This window comes from Podarcis liolepis (assembly GCF_965112155.1).
Source record: "Podarcis liolepis genome assembly, chromosome: 6".
Lineage (NCBI taxonomy): Eukaryota > Metazoa > Chordata > Lepidosauria > Squamata > Lacertidae > Podarcis > Podarcis liolepis.
The window spans coordinates 64,041,123-64,063,246 of record NC_139559.1 but is presented as its reverse complement, the minus strand read 5'-3'; the positions used below and the strand labels follow the sequence as shown (position 1 = coordinate 64,063,246).

At 40.6% G+C, this 22,124-nt stretch overlaps 1 protein-coding gene across 2 annotated transcripts in view; it reads left to right on the top strand.

Annotated features, from left to right (window-relative positions):
* The window catches only part of NEGR1 (neuronal growth regulator 1), a 444,891-nt gene that overhangs the window by 327,139 nt on the left and 95,628 nt on the right, over nt 1-22,124 (top strand). For both annotated transcript variants that reach the window (XM_083510584.1, XM_083510583.1), the window contains exons 5-6: nt 16,322-16,442; nt 21,429-21,580. In XM_083510584.1, coding sequence (XP_083366710.1) covers nt 16,322-16,442; nt 21,429-21,580 — 273 coding nt within the window. The remainder of the gene's footprint in view (nt 1-16,321; nt 16,443-21,428; nt 21,581-22,124) is intronic.

Here is a 22,124-nt window from a genome sequence, read left to right as displayed (position 1 = left end):
ACTGCTTTAAATCCATTTCTTCCAATGGGTCTACTCTGAGTATAACTTAGTTGGATACCACTAACCACATTCACATAACACTAGAAGCAGCGAGCACTTGCCATTTCCACCCATCTGTCACAATATTGGTGCATCCTTTGCTAACATAAGCATCATGGATTTGCACTTGAATTGACTTATATTAGGCTGACTCAGGACTGTTTTTCAAGTACTTACAGATTCTGAAGCAAAGAGGGCTAAGTTGATAGCCATACAAAAAGGGGAGAATTTATAGGCTTAGCTTTTGTGAAGTGTTGGTCCTTTCCTTTAAAACATTAAATGTTTGGGGATCAATATATTTAAAGGCATATTAGGTGCAACTCTTAGATATACAGGATGGGGCCTTCTTAAACTGTGGTGCCTTCGCTGTAGATCTCTCTATCTGGGAATGTATGCTTGTTGCCTTATCAACTGACATTTTAACATCTTGTGAAGTCTGTTTTGTTCCAAAAGGATGTTGGTTATTATTATTTTGGTGCTGGCTTTCCCAAGGGGTTTTTGGCTTTGTTTCATTTTGTTGCTTCAGTGTGTGTGTGTGTGTGTGTGTGTGTGTGTGGTTTGTTACCTGACTTGGGAGCCTCACCTTGGGAATAAAAAAGTAGGATATAAGTATTTTTATAAAATATATTTAATAAATAAGCTTTTCTTTTAGGACATCTGCAATCCCAAGAAAAGCCCCCGCTGCCCATTTTGTTCTCAGCCACATACTGTCTAAAAGCAGAATGATGACCATGCTGAATCAGGTAGCTCAATAGTCCATTTGGTTCAGTTACCTGCCCACTACTTGCTACTATTTGGTATCTGGTTAGCAAGATACAGTCAGAATGGATACAGATACAGATGCAGGCCTCTGTGCTGTTTCTGCTGCCCAACTGCAGATTGTTGATTGGCAATATCAAGGTCCCAGCTCTCCCGTCTTATTATTCTTTATCTTCACAATGGATTTGGACTGATCAGTCTTTCAAATAGAGGACTGACCTGTGACAGTCCTTCGAATAGAGTCCTGCCCTCTGTGTGGACCCATGGCTACACAATATTAATCATCAAATAGTATGAGGAAGAAATATAGGTTGTTTTTATTGTAGTTATAAGGACAATGTTCCATCAGCACAAGCATTCCTGTTTGCCTGATCTCTCTCCACTCCAGATTTGGGGAGGGAGCAGGAGAAGGGGGTCTTGTTGTACTAGCAGGAATCATTGTGCTGACTTCCACTAGCACTGCGGAATACTTGAATACAGCTCATAATGTTCCTGAAGAAGAAAGTTTCATTTTTGCCATCACAACTTTCATCAATTATAGTTCAGACTTTGGCAACACTCCCATTTTGCTGAGTTGTGACATTATTGCTGGGAAATTACTGTCAAGAATCCTGCTTCTGTTATTATTTGAAGAAAAAAATGGGCACTTGCAGAAATGGTGAAACTAACCAAACACATTTAAATAAAAAATGGACAAGGAAAACACCTGCAAAATATGTATGGAGACCTGAAACAACAAATATAATTAGTGCAACTTGTTTTTGTGTTCTTTATTGCAATCATAATTTAATACTTAATATAAGTTTGTTCTCTACATTCCTTAAAAAAAAAAGCCTGTGGAAGTTCATCTCTAAATGCATGGGACTAAGAACAAACTCTTTAATGAGTTCTTTGTTCAGTTAATTTGCAAAGTGGATAGGGTCATTCTGTAATGCATGTTGTAAAGAAAATGGCTTATTATATAGTCTCCCATCAATGAACACATGCAGCTTCTTCTTAAGACAGATAGTCTGCACAATAAGTACAGGTGGTAGGGATGATTGGCTGTCTGGTGTTTGATTTCCATACCAGACAGACCCATTAGAGAACTTGCACTGGCACACAATTAACACGGAGGGAAACGGATGGCAGGGAAAGTAACCATTGGGATGGCAGCATAGCATTTAACAAGCATTGTCTGTGTCCTTAAACAGTATACAAATATAACGAAATATTATATCAAGATACCAGGTTGTATACAATGGTGCTTTTCCATAAGAGTCAATAAATTCGCAGAATAATATTTGATTTAATACAGGAATCACTAACATGGTGCCTTCCAGAACTTCCAGTTGGGGTTGGTGGGAACTATTGTCCAACATCTGGAGCCCATTGGCTACCACTGATCTAACAAATGCCTCTGCTAACACTAGATGTGGGCAAGCATATTTTGTTTACTATTTCTGAAGGCTTGATTCCACTTTTCATTGTTTTCTCGGGCTGATATTATTGAAAAGATTAGAGGGGTTCAGGAAACTGCAAGGGAGAGGCAGAATTGGTGAATATTGCCCCTCCTCTTCCATTAGCAGGGGCCTTTGGTGGATCAGAAACTTCTCCACAAATGGAAGGACTTCAATTCCTGAAGGGACACAACTAGGGACAGCTGTTATGAGCTTTCCCTTTGATGTTGGGAATGTTCTAGATTGCCCTCTTAGTTCAATCAGGACAGCAGCAGTGAGATTCAGCCAGCGTGGCTAATGCCTCATATGGATGGCATATGTGCCCTAGCACATTGTCTACAATCTTCCTCCATACACATGGTAAGTGTGAAGGATTTTCAGCAGAGGACAAGGGTTCTTTATAGCCAGAAGTCTGAATATTACTGATATAGCCCATTAAGGCGTGATTTTTGACAACTCATATTACTCTCCTTTCCATGACTTGACACTATATCAAATTACAGCATTTGATAACATGGCATAACATAACACGATTGGGGTTGCATCTTGATGAAACTACAAATCTTAAAGCCTTGTCTTCATTATGATCATTTTATTTACCCCCTTCAAAATAAATTTAATAAAATAAACAGGCCTAATGTTTGCATCCTTCCTTTCCACTAAAAAGAACCATATTTTCCATTAACTTGCTTCAGGCAGCTTGGGGGAGGAGTTCCAAATTTTCAATATTGCAATTACAATACATTGAGATCATGACACAATAAAACGTTTGTGCCCCATTGGGCAATTTTTGCCTTCGTTTCTTCTACAGGAATCAATGGGACTGAGCAGTATTTAATTATGGGTGGATGGATCATGACCTAATAAATTGTATCTTTCAGTATAATCCTCATCTGCTGCTGGCATATTTGGAAACCGGGAGCCACTTAATGTGTATCACTGATTTTATAAGCAATTTTTATAAGCAGTTATAACAATCCATTAGGCGTACCTGTGGGAAATTCATATTTTATAAGAATCTGAAATTATCTAAATTATGCATAATTAAAAACACTGATAATCTGTTAGAAGGAATAATTGTGCCTCTGTTTCATCATCATATTATGAGGACTACCGGTAATTGGAGGAAATGTGTATGATCTGCTTGAAAGAGCTATTTCTCCCCAAATTATACAGATATCTAAAGCAAAGATCTTATCATTGTGGCTGAAATCCCATGCAATAAGAGCTATGGAAGGAAGGAAGGAAGGAAGGAAGGAAGGAAGGAAGGAAGGAAGGAAGGAAGGAAGGAAGGAAAATGACCAATCCAAGAAAAACCCTCCTCAAGACTCCCAGCTGCCACAGAGTGACAAAGTGATGGGCAAATGGACACAAAGTAGATATGAAAAAGACACAGACAGAGAGAGAAACAAATAATATATGTGCAATGAGGCAAATAATTTTCAACTAGAGTAAGTTCCATGCATTCCAGAATCATTAGGCAATATCCAATCATGCCAGTCCACTTGTACAACATGAATTCTATAAATGGGAATGTAACTGTCACACCTAGTAGGCATTTTACACTTGTGAAGGATGTTGGGCATCGATGATGATGATGATGATGATATGTGGTTACAGTTTAGCTTGTGCACTACAGTATGTTCAACAATGCCAACTCTCCGTCTTGTTCTAATGCTACATTGGATCTCACCCATTCTTGTTTCTCCACTTATTAGAAAGATCATTTAAAAGAAAATAATCTTTGTTTCAGCACATTGACAAGCAAATTGCTAAAAGAACAACCTCAACAAAATGAAAATGAAAAGCACAAATAAAAAACAGGGTCCAAATCTTGCTAAATAAAGCCGTATTGCTTTATGACTTTACAATTAATACCACAAAATGTTTGTTTAATCAGACAATGTGGTTAATCACAAAGGTGAAATTGAAAGTTAGCACTGTTGAATGCTAGCGTAAAAGTTAATAAATTCAGCTCATAATCATTATGCACATGCTAGTTATAATAATTTACTGTCCATATCAAATCTTTATAAGCATTGTAATTAAATATAAAAATGCACATTAGAATTATAATGAGTAATTAGGGCAACATAACTAATATGCATAAAAGTCCCAAAGCTCATTAAAATGTTAAAAGATGAAACCTGGTGCAGATAGAAGAAGGGTTTTTTGCATATTTTTTGCATCCATCTGAATGCCAATATACCTCCTGCACAGCTTTATCTACACTTTCATTACCTGCATATTTAAAACAGAACAGAACTCAAACATTTGGGATGGGAACAAAATTTAGCACTACTCTACCTAAGATACAGTTGGAATGAGAGAGACAGTTTCACTTCTAGTGAGGCTCTTTAGCCCTTTAACATAGCTGTGAGTTGTGAAGAATGGAAGAGGAGGCCATGCAAAGCAGATGCCAAAAGAGATTCCTGGACAAAGAAATTATACATATTTGCTGAAAGAAATGCTCTCATTTGTTGTGCTAATGTGCCACTAAATAAACCCTCAAAAGCATGAACATAAAAAGGTTTCAAAGCTCATTAAAATGATAAAAGATTAAACTTGCTATAGAATAGAAAGAAGTTACTGGGGTTTTTTTGGATCTTCACATTTCTTTGTGAAGTTTTCTGGGTTGGCCCTCTTTATGCTATTGACGTTCTTATAGACTGTTTATTAAGCAACAAGACTTCCGTGTTCCTCATTGGCTACAGGCCCAGATGCAAAGATCCACAAGTGCTCCAGTGTATGCCTGGAGTTCTCAGCAAGCAGAATGGAGCTGTGCATATAGACATTTTGCCAGGTATAAGGCTATCAAAACATAGTGACGGGAACTTGGACTGGATAGAAGAAGAGAAGAGTTTGGATTTGATATCCTACTTTATCACTACTCTATGGAGTCTCAAAGCGGCTAACATTCTCCTTTCCCTTCCTCCCCCACAACAAACACTCTGTGAGGTGAGTGGGGCAGAGACTTCAGAGAAGTGTGACTAGCCCAAGGTCACCCAGCAGCTGCATGTGGAGGAGCGGAGACGCGAACCTGGTTCACCAGATTACGAGTCTACCGCTCTTAACCACTACACCAACACTTGCTATCCACTATTAATCTCTCATGGACAACTCACTGTTTCTCAGTTTAACATACATAAGAGGGCAATTGGGAAGATACAATGGGATCAGTCTGGGCGTGTGCCCTGAGCTGTTTGGAGAAAGGATGAAATATAAACAAGGTCTCCTGAGCACTTGGATCCTGAGATTCATGGAGCATATGTGTAGGAGCCTTGATGATGTTGTTGTTTAGTCATTTAGTCGTGTCCGACTCTTCGTGACCCCATGGACCGGCACGCCTGTCTTCCACTGCCTCCCGCAGTTTGGTCAAGCTCATGTTTGTAGCTTTGAGAACACTGTCCAACCATCTCATCTTCTGTCGTCCCCTTCTCCTTGTGCTCTCAATCTTTCCCAACATCAGGGTCTTTTCCAGGAAGTCTTCTCTTCTCATCAGGTAGCCAAAGTACTGGAGCCTCAGCTTCACGATCTGTTCTTCCAGGGAGCACTCAGGGCTGATTTACTTAAGAATGGATACGTTTGATCTTCTTGCAGTCCATGGGACTCTCAAGAGTCTCCTCCATCACCATAATTCAAAAGCATCAATTCTTCGGCGATCAGCCTTCTTTATGGTCCAGCTCTCACTTCCATACATCACTACTGGGAAAACCATAGCTTTAACTATACGGACCTTTGTCAACAAGGTGATGTGTCTGCTTTTTAAGATGCTGTATAGGAGACCCTGATGTTGGGAAAGATGGAGGGCACAAGGAGAAGGGGACGACAGAGAATGAGATGGTTGGATGGTGTTCTTGAAGCTACCAGCATGAGTTTGATCAAACTGCGGGAGGCAGTGGAGGACAGAAGTGCCTGGCGTGCTCTGGTCCATGGGGTCACGAAGAGTCAGACACGACTAAATGACTAAACAACAACAACAATAGGAGCCTTAGAAGAAGTCTAAACTCTGAAATTTAGATCAGACCCTAAGGCATAATAAATACTTAAACTATGGCATTCACCACCTTAGGATGAAGTGGTTGCCACCAATTTGGGTGTTATTAAAAGGGAGTTGGACAAATTCATGGAAGATGAATCAGAAAATGGCCATCAGTGGCCACTAGTTATAATGACTATGTAATGCCTCTCATGTCCTACACAATATGCACATGGGGAGAGTGTTCTTATACTAAGGTCCTGCTTGCCATCTTCATATAGGCATATTATTGGCAACTGGAGAGCAATGTGCTGCTGGATTAGATGTGTATTTGGTCTGATCCGGCAGGGCTCTTTTCCTGTTCTTAAATGTGATGAATTCAGAATGCCATTGTATACATGCATGATGTGGCCATGTAAGCAATACTTTATGTACCCCATTTTGCAAAGCAGTTTGTGGCTCCAAAGAATGTATGGAAAAGAGCAACTAAAATGGTTATTAAGGTGAGCCAATAGCACCCGCTCTGGGAGGGATGCTATCTTGTCCTCTGCCTCTGGCAGCATAATGTCCTAGGCTGACCCAGTTAGGGGGAACAATTAGCTGCTGAGATAAGCATATGTAAAACTAGGAACAAAAGAAAGTGTCCAGCAGTTCTGCGCATGATTTGTTGTATGTCTCTTGGAACTTCAAGAACAATCACAGCCTGGGTTACACATGGCTAATTTCCCCACAATAAATGTAAAGTATAACTAGAAGCTGCTAACACTCCCAGTAACTTTCATTGTATCTCACTATCGGGAACTGATGGAAGAGGACCACAATGAAGTCTGAAGAAACTCCTTAGCATTTGCTCAGCACCTAACCTCTTTAGTGACACCCCTGGGAACCCCTCAGTCCCTTCCTACACTGAAAAGTAGGCTTCAGGCCAACCTGCAACAGGCTTTGAAGCAAAAATGGAAGGGAAGGGAATATGTGCGTCCCTTTTTGATATTCATGTGCATCCCATTGTATAAAAGGCATTGCAGGCTGATTGCCACTAAGGGTGCCGCTAGAAATGATATTGAGGATTGATTATTGAATCCCTGTAGCTATGGAAAGGGGGTGGCGAATTGGGGAAAGACTACAGCACTTCAGGTTACAAGAATGGAAATTCCGACTAAAGATACGGAAAAACTTTCTGAAGTAAGAGCTGTTCAACAGTGGAACAGTCTCCCTTGGGAGGTGATGGACTCTCCTTCCTTGGAGGTTTTTAAGCAGAGGTTGGATGGTCATCTGTAATGGATGCTTTAGACATAGCTGTCAACTTTTCCCTTTTCTTATGAGGAATCCAATTCGGACTAGGGGAATTTCCCTTTAAAAAAAGGGAAACGTTGACAGCTATGGCTTTAGATCAGTGGTTCCAAATTAGCTAATTAGTGAAAAAACCCTGTTTTTCCAAAGCCGAGCCATGGACCCCCTACTTTTGAACATAACTCTATGATAGTTACCTCTGCAAAGCAATTTTTCAAACAAAATGTGGGGTAGCCCCTAATAAGCAAAAGATTTTAGGTATACTGAAAAACAGACTAGGGCTGGCTTTCAACATTGTGATAAATCAGCAGCTAAACATCATGATATTCCGATATACCACAATGTCTGAAATTGGAGATCAGGCATGCGGATGAGCTAAGGAGCAGCTGCGGAAATCACATGGGGGGGGGGAGAGGAGGCAGAGTCACCTCCACTGCATGTTTTAAGTGGGAGGGGATGGGGATGGGGTGTACATCAAGCCCCCACCAGTGGGGCAGCCAGCGAAAATGCATGTCCACTGTGGCGGCTGCTGCTTTTACTGCTGACTGAGAACAGTTGCTCTGCCTCAGTGCCAGGGGAGGGTAGTGCCACAGTGCCTTGAAGTGAGGGCGATCATCTGCCCTGGTCTCCCTCAGTGTGAGGGAAGGCAGCTCAGATCAGCAGCGTTATCAGCTGAGACCATCCAGTGATATCAGTGGTGCCTTGAAATTGGCTGCCTTGCTCTCTCTCGCTCAAGGAGCGATATATTGCTGCGTATTGGCGGGTCAAAATTGTTATTGCGGGGTGATTTCAAATCCAGTTTTGGCCAATATATTGAAAAATTGCATGGCGCTAAAACAGACCATAAAATTTGTGATATTACCAAGCAAAAATAATAAAAAATAGTTGGGTGGGAGGCAAGGGACCCCCTGGGTGCATTCTGCAGACTCCCAGGGGTCCCCAGACCACTAATTTGGAACCACTGCTTTAGATCCTTTAGCTGAGATTCCTGCATTGCAGGGAGTTGGACTAGATGACCCTTGGGTTCCTTCCAACTCTACAATTCTATGATTCTATGACTAGGGAAGGCTGTTTTAAAGTTGTTCCTCCTGCACAATTTGCTCAACTAAAATGTCACCCAAAGATGCAAACATGCAGGTACCATATGGGCATGTTACCCTACACTGGGGCAAACAGCAGCTTTGATAGATGGGCTGGTTTCAACCTGAAAAACTGTGAAGGTAAACGGGTTGATCCCTCTCCCAAGCCCTGCTCTGATCATATTTTCATGCCCTGTACCAGACAGTTTAGAAAGAGTGGGGAGTGGGGTGGAATCCTGCAAGTATCATATTCAAGCAACTCCAGTGTCCTGTTACATTTGGTCCAAGTACAATACCTGTGTATTTCTGCACTGCAAATGACTGGGAAGGGTAACAGAATCATAAAGGAAAACTCTAGTGCTCTATCTGTATATATTTTGGTTTACCACATTTTCCTTCTCCTTTCCTATTGTATAGAACAAACTTTTAAAGCCATCTATTTTTAAAAAATCTTCCTGACTCCTTGGTTTTCTTGATCTCTTTGTAGTCATTGTTTTCTGCACTGCCAAGACATCAAATTTTAAAATGTATATTTGATTAATGACTGATTTCATCATGATTTGTTTATCTTCAAAAAGAAAATTATGACAGTGCAATATAGCTTTCTTGTGGAACTGAAGCTATATTAATAATATCCAAATAAAAACATCTTATTTGACATAAAACGTTATTGAGTGCTGCTACAGTTTCAATAATTAACAATAATAAATAGCTAGCTGATTGGCTGGTAAAAAAATTGCTTGGAATGATGTAGTATTACTTACTGTATTTGTTTCCAGAGAAAAATATTAATATCAATTAGAATATTTCTAATGGCCTCACAGGAAATTTGCCAAGAACATTAGAAGGATTATAATTGCTACTTGGATTTAGTAGAGTTTAAATCATTTTTTGCCAGCATATTTAAAGGTCTGGTTCCTCCTGGCTTAGTGCAGATATATTCTAACAATAATAATATAATGGCTTTGGTCTAGGAGTGAATCCAAGCAGTTTTCACAGGTTTTCTAGGTGAGCTGTCGGTGGCTCTGAAGTCTAAACTACACATCGCAAATAAATGTGTACAATTCAAAGTGCTGGCAAAGCCCTACATGACTTAGGTCCAAGCTATCAAAAAGACTGTATTCCCTCATATGAACCTGCCTGGGTTTTGACATATTTGGGGGAGTCCTTTCTCACAGCCCTGCCACCCCCACAGGCATCCTGGGTAGGGAGACGGGAGAAGGACTTCTTGGCGGCTGCTCCCAGACTCTGGAACTCCCTCCCTAGAGAAGCTACACCAGCTCCCTCCTTGCTGCCCTTCTGCCAGCAAGTGAAAACTTTCTTTTTCCAACAGGCTTTTGGGAACTGACTGCTTTTAATGAAAGGGTTGGTGCCATGCTGTTTTTATTGTGATTAGTTATATGTTTTAAACAGATTTTATATATGTATGCAGTTTAAAGTCTGTCAGTGTTTAATTGTATTTTACTGACTGGATTTCTATGTTTTTAGTGGTTCTGGTTTTTATCTGTAACCTGCATTGAGTCAAGCCAAGTTAAAAGGGTGGGGCATAAAAAGGTGAGGTAACCCAGTGGCCCATTTAAATGAGGAAAAGCCACTTCTTGTGGAGCAATTGGGAGTAGAGAGGTGAGGTTCTCTTTGCCCGCTTGAGCCTTGCACATCCCGGCTTGTTTGTGCAAGTTGGGTGGGCAGCTCACTAGGTGGGTTCATATTGTAGTTAATGCATATTTGTGTGAGTGGGTTGGCCCCACCATCTTGAGGGAGGTGGTGGAAAGCTCATTACTATTTTTAAAAGCCCTCCCTGGACCCTGAGGTACTTGGCAACTACAGTCATACCTCGGCTCCCAAATGCCTTGGGTGTCAAATGTTCCAGCTCCCGAATGATCGAAAACTGGAAGTGAGTGTTCTGGTTTTTGAACTTTTTTGGGGAAGCCTAACATGCAGCGCGGCTTCCACTATTGTTGCCTGCATAATCGGGAACCAATCGGAAGCCACACCTTGGTTTCCGAACTTTTCAGAAGGTGAACAAACTTCTGGAACAGACAAGGATAGTGTGACCCTGTTGCTGCTCTTGGATCTCCCAGCAACCTTTGATACCATTGACCATGTTATCCTCCTTTTTTTGTGGGTTAGGATTTGGAGGCAATGTTTTATGGTGGTTCTGCTCATACTTGCATGGTCGGTCTAAGAAAACAGCACTGTGGAATTATGTGCCTACATCCTGGCAACTTAGCTGCTGGGTCAGATGCAGATTTAGAAGAGCATGACCAGTTTGGTCACACTGGGTGCAGAGCCTTGGGCACGCCACACCTATTATTTAGAATAGAACATGAGAGGCAGGGGGTGTCAAATTTTGGCATTGCACAGGAAGCCGCTGAAATTGTTGACCCAAAGGACCACCCATTGCGAGGTGCCACAAGACACTATTTCATCCACAGTGCTAGTTAACAGCCACCAGAAGGTCTTGGGCACAGTGCACCCAACTTTATTTTTCTATGCTTCTGATTTATACAGAACAACTGGAAGTGGTCTAACCACTACCTAGTCAATCTACATCATTTGTATGTTCTTGTTCCCCACCCCCTCTCAGAATGACTCATTGCTTCAGCATGGGTTGTCCAGTTTTCCAGCAAGTCCACTCACCGCTTTTGGTGCGCTAGCGTTGCAGGATGGCAGAGGCTCCAGTGGGGCCTTGACAAGGGTACCAGGGTGCACAAGCCCCAGCCATCTATCAGGAGCCGGATTCTGGCCTGCATCCTGTTTTGGCTAATGGGATGCAGGCTGGGGCTTGCCTGTGCTGGGGGATCAGGTCTGCTCCCTGGCCATTTAAGCAGCCTGCACCTGGGGCACTACTTGTTTGGCCTTTGGCAGCTGCCTCAGAAGTGATGCTTTTTCCAGCATACAAAAGCAGTGGTGGGAAATCCATGATATTTTTGCTTCTCTTGTACTTTTTTTCAGAGAAACAGGAGCTCTGTTTCATGGTGGGGGACTCAGCAATACAAATTTCAGCAAAAGAAGGGGAGTAGTATATATCTGTGGTTCATACAAGGCACCCAAAAGAACTATTTCTTAAAGTAAGGAGAGAGTTGTGTTGTAACTGGAACTTTTCTAGCACTATTTTTTAAGGGTCTTAATGAAACCAACAAACAAAAAATAACCACAAAGCAGCAGATATTCTCAGGTGTAATTTCCTCCAGAATTATTCTAAGTCTTACACATCAGTGGAAGCAACAGGGGTTTCAGATTGCTAGCCTAGTAACATTACCAATAATCTAGCCAGGAATTTAGCTACACTCCTAAAGTCATTTATACACTGGTATGCGAGTCTTTGATGACTCTCCATTAAAGTAAATAGTCAATATTAGCTCTTGCAAGCCTGCAAACAGTTCTGCATCATAAAATTCTAGTCATTTCAACCACATTTTGAAAATAGATCTATTTATGAACCACATGAACTTTTCTCTTCAAAATGCTACAGGAAGCCTGAAAACATTTTTCCCTTTCCAAAACTGGGCTTCACATGTTGTTCTTTTTTAAAAAAAAATCTGCAAAAAGCTAGAAAATACTGGCCTATGAAGTAGCTCCACTAAAAACTCCCAGTGAAAATGTCTGGCCCGAAATTGATGCCCCATCCTTTCACCATTCCCCGAAACCTTCCCCAAAAACAATCTGATTATGGTGAGGACATTTATACATCAGGTGATTCTTGAGAACGTAACCATGGTCCACTGGTTCAGCATTTCTCCAGCACTGCTCTGCGTGCTTTACTGGAAGTGCATTCTACTATTTTGCAAGATAATGTTGGATATTTCAAGAGTAAGACCTAGGATGGTGAGGTGAAAAGGAGTGCCTGTACTTTCAGAAGTCATGTTAAACAGGAAACTGCCGTGAGTTGCAGCAGGTCTTCTGAACCTGCCTGCCCACTTACTTCTGCAAATAAATAAGTAAATACCCTCCAATTATTAGAAATATAAGAGCTCTTATGTGGTCTTTTGCACCATCATCGCCATAGTCTTAATTATTGCTCACTTTTGTAAGAATGGCAAACACATATCCTTGGATTTAAGGTGCTGTGAATGGGGAGTAGGCATGCTATAAATGCTATATAGTTATTCAAATGAGAAAAATGTGTTATTGAATTTATATTAAAATAAATGCACTGATCAACATCATTCCTATTCTGTAGGCTGAGAAATGAAAAGGCGTTGTTTTCTTTATTAAATAATTTCAAGGGGACATGGAGATGTGTGACTGCATAATGGAAGAAAATAGACTTTGAATTGTCTGCAGCAGCTTATTGATTCTTGAATGATTTCAGGACAAGCATATTTCTTTTTGGAGAGAACTGTTTTAGGGCCTAAAACTTCGAAAGCAAACAGAAAATGGTAGTTATATGAAGATATATCCTGCAGTTAGTTTTCATAGAATCATAGAATCATAGAGTTGGAACAGACCACAAGGGCCATCGAGTCCAACCCCCTACCAAGCAGGAAACACCATCAGAGCACTCCTGACATATGGTTGTCACGCCTCTGCTTAAAGACCTCCAAAGAAGGAGACTCCACCACACTCCTTGGCAGTAAATTCCACTGTCAAACAGCTCTTACTGTCAGGAAGTTCTTCCTAATGTTTAGGTGGAATCTTCTTTCTTGTAGTTTGGATCCATTGCTCCGTGTCCGCTTCTCTGGAGCAGCAGAAAACAACCTTTCTCCCTCCTCTATGTGACATCCTTTTATATATTTGAACATGGCTATCATATCACCCCTTAACCTCCTCTTCTCCAGGCTAAACATGCCCAGCTCCCTTAGCCGTTCCTCATAAGGCATCGTTTCCAGGCCTTTGACCATTTTGGTTGCCCTCCTCTGGACACGTTCCAGTTTGTCAGTGTCCTCCTTGTACTGTGGTGCCCAGAACTGGACACAGTACTCCAGGTGAGGTCTGACCAGAGCAGAATACAGTGGCACTATTACTTCCCTTGATCTAGATGCTATACTCCTATTGATGCAGCCCAGAATTGCATTGGCTTTTTTAGCTGCCGCGTCACACTGTGTGAGCTGTTGTGAGCTGTTGTGTGAGCTGTTGTTGTTTTTAATAGAAATGGCACCTATGGTAAAATGGTAGGTGGGCGAGAAAGTTATCCTTTACTACCTCAAAAATAAACACATGAATCAGTCATTATATGAAATTCGTCAATATCTTTCTAATTAAAATTCTTTCGTTAGGATGTATGGTTTATTCATATTGTGTCATCAGTGCGTCTTGGAAACCTTTTTCTTTATCTAGTTATTACACTGATATCCTCCTGCCTTTCCTCTAAGAAGCTTGGCTTACATAGGTGCCTTCTTTTCTATTTTATCCTCACAGCAACCCTATAAAGTAGGTTTGGTTGACGGATGATGGGTGGCACAAGGTCAGCCAACGAACTTCGTAGCTGAGCAGAGATTGGAACTTGGGTGTCCCTCATCCTAGTCCAGCACTCTAACCACGACACCCCACTGTCTATGCTGTTCAAACTCACTAGCATAGGAGCCAACTTCTAAGGGCCAATGTCCCTCCCCCCCCCATAAAATATTTGAGGGGGTTGCTCCCCCCCAAGTTGATGGGTGTTGCCATTCAAATGGTGGGTGGGTGGGTGGGTGGGTGTGGGTGTGCCGTATCATGTGATTGATTATGTGGGGCGGGGCTTACCTGTTGGGATACTGCCAGGGAGACAAAGTCCATCATGGCCCCACGTCACCTCCGGACGTCCATCGATCTCCCGTAGACACGCAGTATCAGCAATTAGTGACACGAGCTCCAGAAATAGCTTTCCACATTCCAGGGCTGATGCACGCTCTTATCAGCAGATAATGCACAGCGAAAGATGCACGCAGGAGAGCATTATTTAAGAGTATATTCTGCGTTAGTCAGAACAGGGAAAAACATGACTGCCTGCTTCAGTGTTTCAGGCACCGAGAGAGAGAAACGAAAGCAACAGAAAAGCATAAACTTCCTGTCAACAGGAAATACGCAGACTCTGTGACTCACAAAGCCTGCTCCCTTTTAAGGTGGAACGGAAATATCCTAACATTACCTCCCCCCCCCCCAATATTTTATGCAAGTTGGCACCCCTGCTCACTAGATACTTTGGAAAAGAGAAGTAGTTAGATCTTGCAGTCTTGAATTGTGCACACAGCACTTGGGTTATCAAAGTGTATTTTGGATTGTCTCCAGGCTATTCAATAAACAGAGTTGCTCTATGTGTCTCCCTGAAAGGGAAATATCTCTTGCCGGCATATCAATTGGTTACATGCGCACTGCAATACTTGGTCATGTTCAGCAGTTTGTTTGTTTTTTAATATTCCATTTATATCTTGCCTTTCTTCCACCATGGAACCCAACATGTATTTTCCAGGCAGTCACCCATCCAAGCCCTGGCCAGACCTAGACCTGCTTAGCTTCAGTAAGGCGGAGCTCTCATGTGCCTTCAAACTATATCATGGGACACAGTAGCTTGTATCTTTCCATTGATAATCAGTAGTAACGTTGGACTATTGCGGAAAGCGCTTAATGCCAGCTTCCAATGTTTCTAAGAATTATTTGGGCACATTAAAAATCCTCCTACTTTTATACTTTAAAGAATCTGAACGCAATTTACTTGCTGTTGTTCCACTAGACATATAAAAACCATAGAGACACTGACCAGGCTTCTTGACAAATCCGCTCTTTAACACAGCTCTTCTTCTTTGGGAATAGTTGGTATCATAAAAGATTATAGCCTCTTTATATGACAAGCAGAAGGATGGGTGTGATTATTGAAGAAAGAGAATGATGAGGAGTCATAAGTTCACACATCTACAATAACATTATATCAATGGGAATGTAGCCTGGAAAAATGAATTTGTATTTATAAGATGAGTCCTGCTTAGATAGTATTTTGCAGAACACATACATTATATTTTAAACAGAAATTATAAAATAAATTATGGGAGAGAGAATGGTCATTGCTTATGCTTCCTGGTATTCATTGGGAAATGTATTTCCCTAAACATGGATTTTAAAAATCTTAGAACATTTTTTCTAACTGTTGCAAGTAAATGAACATAGTGAATTGTGGAGCTTACTGTATTCCAGCGATGGCCAAACTTGGCCCCCCAGCTGTTTTGGGACTACAATTCCCAGCATCCCTGACCACTGGTCCTGTTAGCTAGGAATGATGGGAATTGTAGTCCCAAAACAGCTGGAGGGCCAGATTTGGCCATCACTGCTGTATTCACTCGACTGCACCTTTGGGGGGCAAATTACATCATTAGATTTGATGGTGCCAGCAATTACTTTGTTGGTTTCAAGGTTTTGAAAATTGAGGAGTGCACTAGATTCGATGGCGCATTAGATTCACATAAATACGGCAATTTGTTTAAGTCACTTATGTAGAAGGACCATAGCTTAGTGGTAGAATAGACAGTGATGAGCTGGACTGACCAATGCTATGGCTTTATCTAAGCAGTGTTTGACAGCAGGGTGGGCTTGCGCTGTTCACCTGACATCATTCTGGGATGGTGAGGTAGAAGGGTGAAGTGGCAGTGAATAGAACATGACTATGTGAAGTGTTTTAGATTATTAGTACTATTTCAATTTAAATTATTTTGGGATGATACGCTTGAGCAACAAGGAAATGAAATGTAACACGGATCAACATGTTTTACATGGCTTTGTGACGAGTGCAACTTTCAATAACAAATATTTATGTTTCCTTGTAGTTGCCCCAACAATTCAGGAAATAAAATCGAGTGGAGTGACGCTTGGAGGGAGTGGATTCATAAGATGCGAAAGTGCGGGTGTTCCTTCCCCAGCTTTTGAATGGTTCAGAGGTGAAAGGAAGTAAGTTTGACTGTCAAACCTGCTTTCATTCTTACATGTGCTCTAGGATCTGTATATTACGTGGGCAATGAATCCGAATTTGGCTCCTCACAGGAAGCAGTCAGTCACTTGCCTGCATTGCTGATATCATGCAATTATGCCACCACAAATATCATAGATATCTGGTACACAGTGGAGTGTTGCTGCAATGCAGGTAAAGGAACCCACAGAGGTTAGTTATCTTAGACTCTGTTAGGATTACCAAGAGAAAGATTGTAAAGCAACTTGCATACTTGGACATTCTACATAAATAGAATATTTATGATCAGCACAGCATCTGGTTAAGCACAACTATATTCTTCTTGCAAATTAGGCATCATGAACGAGACAACACAAAAGCTTGAATCTAAAATATTATTTCCATTAAAACCCATGAAACAAGCAAAATGTACATTTCAAATAGCCTAATAAAGACTACAACTGTTATAATGGTCTAATATATTATAATATCATTAATGTATTCAAATATGAGCCTAAATATAGATATTTTTCAGGGCTAAAGCTGATTCGTGCTGTTCTCCAGCTTGGTCTTTCCCATTGTCTCTGAAGGACGAGTTAAATCTTGTAGTGCCGTAATTCCTCTGTGTAAATAACACACGCACATGCACAGAACATAAATGCTGCCTGCTTATGTTTTTCCTCTCTGCAAAGTGGCTGGTATGTGTGTGTGTTCTGGGGGTGGGGGAGGAGATAATCTGAAATTCCAAAAATAAAGGATGGAATTTTAGAAAGGGGAGTTTGACTTTCTATGCATTTTCTTCCTCATGTGTTCCATATAGAAAACATACACTTTTAAATTAGAGGTTGATCAAGTATAATTAGGTAATTTTATATTGGGATATGTTCCACTGGGTACAGTGGGGATGCGGGAGAAGGCAGGTTTCAAAATTCCCTGTGAGTACCTCGTGACCTTGAGATGACCAAAAAAGTATGCATTAAAACAGACTCCGCAAACTTAAATTTGGATTATACCACCAGACTGCAGCTGGCTGAAGAAGGTTCATATCTGAATTCCATGTCTTTAGAAAGCTCATTGAATGCAAAAAAGAAAGTAGCATGTCAGGGAGAAAGCTTAAGTAAACCATAGTCTCAATACGGTGTAGATCAATTCTATGATATGGAGTAAATCAGCCTTAAATTCCCTGTGATAATTCCAGTGATACTGGATATTTCTAGTGCTTCTATGTTAATTAGCCCTTAGAAGCAATTAGCCCTTAATCAGTAGCATTTTCAAACAAGGCAGCCTTGTATCAGGAAGCTTTTAATGTTTGACGTTTTATTATGTTTTTGTATTGGAGCCCCTCCGAGTGGCTGGAGAAGCCCAGCGAGATGGGCAGTGGTAATAATAATAATAATAATAATAATAATAATAATAATAAAGTCTACTGTTTTAAAAGTTGTTTTTTCGCTATTTTAATGAATATTATACTATTTTATGTAAGCAGCTTAAGATTTTTTGAATAAGCAGTATATAAAACTTTTGCAAAATAAAAAGTAATATAATAGATCCTAATCAAGTAGCATCAGTATTCAATATTCACAATTATGTTTGTCTCATCATTACTCATTGCTTGCTCTTAAGTACTTCAGAATGCTTAATTTACACTTCAGCATTCGTGAATGAATCATCTTAATATGAATTGATTTTAGACTTCGGTAAACTTGTTAATATATTTATTTTTGCTGCTGTACCACAGTAGTGAAAAGAAACTGAGAGTTTCCATCCCTTTTTGTCAAAATGAATTAAACAGCTTCAAACACTTGAAAATTACGCAAGTGAAGTTGAATTCTCAAAGTAAATCACTTAGAAAAAAATAGATTAAACAAAGGTGAGGTTTCTAGAGATAATTATTCAAACCTATAATTCCTAAACGTTCATGTTTGCTCAATGCAGCAATAACTCATGCTTCAGGGTTTTGAAAAGAACTATTTGTTTCCTACTAGTGTGTTGTCTACTGCTTTGAGATGACTAAACCAAATGCTATTTTATATGCAGGGCTGTGTACTGATTAAATAAAAAATAGGAGCATTAATGTAATGTAAAATATTAAATCATCAATATGCAGCTATACTATTAATAATGATAGATATGTATTTTGAGGCTGAATGCTGGGGAGGGAATTGTACCTCTCTCCCAGATTTATGATGTGCTACCTCAATATATCAAAATTAAATGGTAACTTGTTGATATAGGCAAGAGTTCTGCTTTCAGGATGAAAAATAAGCAATTCCCCGAGTAATCAAGCATAGCTAAGTATTTTCACATTTAACTATGCCTATCCAACTTCTGAATGTGGTTACATATGTCCTGAAAATAAATGAGTCCAAGTGAAAAATATTTTTCAAATTATCCACAGTGTTTACCAATTGCTCCTTCATCTATTTCTGGAAATTCCTATGCCAAGAAGTCTCAACCTTTGGTCATATGAAGACTCTAAATGTCACTTTTCTGACTGATGGAGTCTTCCTAAATTTGGCTTTAAAAAGAGCTGAGCGAAATTGGCCAACCAAAATTCTTCACACTGCTCAACAAGTGGCAAAATTGACCCAACAGCTTGTTGGGAGGAGGGCCCAAAAGACTCAGGTGTGGTTTCATTAGCTGTGGCATAGCTTCTTTCTTCCCCCACCCAAATATTTTGTGGCCACTGAAAGCAGCATACCAGAACTTTTCTATTGACCATCCAACCACCATTTTGCATCTCCCACAATGCATTGGATGTAGTGTAATTTCAGGGCATTGTGGGAGAAATTGGCAGAGAATATTCAGACTTTTTTTGGTAAAATGGCAGTCCTTTTCAAGTCTAAAAAAACAAGATTTTCATTAAAAAAAAATCTCTATTTTTCTTTCTGAGAAATAGGGATCACTGAGTTGATAGAGTTCACCCTTCTTCTAATAGGTCCAGGGTGGAACTAATAAAGGAGTAAAGGAAATCTTCTCGATCAATCCAAGATGGAGCAGCATGTCTGTTACATGAAGCTTTCTCCTTTGCTGGAAATCTCTTCCACCTCAGTATGCAGACCCAAACTTTGGACACTCGTGCTATGCATTGATCTGTTGAGTGGAAGATTGGCCTCTCTGTTCCAGTCCACAGCTTTCTGTACACAAAATTTTCTGCAGCACTGGGGGCACCTTTCTAGAGAGCTACTTGCCTGCTAAACTTATTTGTATTTCCAGTCCGATACAAGCAATCTTCCGCAAGGATAGGAAAGGGGGGGGAGAGGAGAAATAAGCACAGTCACTAAAGCAGAAAGTTACATTAAAGAAAATACTGCTTCCCTTTTGCGTAGCAAGTGATAGGAAGGAGCAACTTTGATAACCGTTTTAAAGAAGTGAATCTGCAAAATTTCCCTATAGTAAAACAGAAAGGGGCGAGTGAGCTTTCTATGGATAATATATGTGCTCTTGATGAAAAGAGAGAGTACGATCTCTTGAGAATGCAATACTACATTCACTTTGCTTGAATGAAAAAAAACTCTGCTGTGAGACTTACCTTTAAATAAACACACATAAGGCTGAGGTCTAGTCGCAGTACATACCATATACTGCTGTGCAGGGATTAATATACTTCTGCTGGGATTAAAATGTACCTGGCTGCTTCCTGACCTTCTTAAATGCGTGTTTGCTTTTCATAAGCTGCTCATTTAGTGTGAAAAAGTGAGCAATTCATAGAACTAAGGAAAAGCCATTATGATGTTCAAAAATCCGTTACGATGTGTAGTCGATGACAAAAAAAGATGTGGATCATCTGCATTTACCAAGTCTGTTTTTAAGAAGTAATGGTGTTATATTGGATGTGTATTTCAAGATCGTTTGATGGGTGCACACCAATTGATTGGATGGGTATCGGTAGGAGGAATAAAAAGAAACGGGAGGAAAGGAAAGGGCTTACAAGAGCAGTGGTGGAGAGAGAACTTAGCACCACTACTGGCAATAGTGCTGGTGTAGGGGATCAAGCCAAATGTCTGGAATCAGTGCAGTCTAAAATAATATGCAAACACATGCTGTTCTTTGGAGAGGACAGCAACATTTTGCATATGCAGAAGTAGCATTTGGGCTCGGGCAAGTGCTATTGATGTGTGTAAAATGGAACAAAGTTTAACTAAACCAAGCAGGTAATAGGAGACTTTCCTGATGGTGCAGGGGTTTGTGTTGAGAGCATCATAAACGAATCAACAGATAAATGTTCGGTGGACATATGGGTTCAGTTCCCAAAGCTGCCATAGACTTGCATGGCTCTTATAATGGTTCTTAGGGTTACTGATCATATGCAAAGAGTCCATGTGGGCTGTATGCAGGCATTTAGCTGAATGCAGCTATACAATCCCAGTCTTCCTTTGCACACACATCCATTGCAACAAGGGCTTCTGAGAGTTCTTAATTTCCAAATCATCATCTTGATGAACTGGAACAACATAAGACTATTGGTATCAGTCCTGCTTTGCTTTGGAATACAAGTTCACCTGAAGCCCTTTGACCTGTCCTGTCTCCTGTTGGTGCCAGTATTCCCTACTCCCTTTGTAATGCCCAAGGAAAGCAAGAAGAGCCTTTCCTTACTCAGAGCTCTTGGGCCTAAGTCGTTTGCCAGCTTTTCTCTTGATTGCCCACAAAATGCTCCCTGAACTGAGCATCTCTTTCCAGACTATTTACCTATGGCGTTTCCCCCATACCACCTTCACTACTCACAACTGGGCTTGTCCCCTGTCAATTGGTAGGGAAAGGAAAGGTACCTTTAATCTATTTTTGAGCAAAAATGGAAAGCCCTTTGCTGTGGCAAACACCATCATATACCCAATATGGCATCACTGCCATTCCTTGTCCATGTTATCCCATTCACTCCTCCATCCCAATCAAGTAAAAACTATTGTTTTCCATCCACATGAGAGAAAAATGCAAAATATATTTGCCTATGCCTTCTAATTGAATATTTCCCTTTTCCTCCCTTCTAGACTGATCAATGGACAACAAGGGATTACTATTAAAAGCTATAGTTCAAGATCATTTTTAAATTTCAACAATGTGACGGAGGATCATTTTGGAAACTACACATGTGTCGCTGCCAACAAACTAGGCACAACCAATGCCAGCCTGCTTCTTAACCGTAAGTCAAAAAAAGATGGTGGAAAGTATTCTTGCTTAGGCTTTTTCTTTTACCCTCTCTACCCTGAAGAGGTCCACCTGCTTCATGATCTCTTGAAAAGTAGTGTTGACTCCCACACATTTCTCTGAACAATTTCACATGCATTTCATTTGGTGGTAGTTCTGGGTTGAAGTGACCCAGGATACAACAAGTCTGTTTCGTGATAATTTGGCTTTGTTTGGTTCAAGCAGAGTGCAAGAACATTGTACCTGGGCTGACCTGGGCAGGAGGAATCTCAGTCTTAGGGCTGGATCATACATGGCCTGGTAGGTGAGTTGTGCTTTTGCTGAGTATGGCTAAGACAAGTGCCACCATGTTTCATGGAAAAGTCTTACTCTGGAGTTCACCATACATGCCAACCAGTAGTGAATTTTGTAGAAATTTTGTAGGCAAAGGTCTGCCAGTTTCATGAAGTGCTTTGCAAAGCACAAGTTCAGGGCACATGAAAAAGCAAATGAAAGTTTTAATACTTTGAGTAGGCCTCAGTGTCTGCCATCAGTTCCTA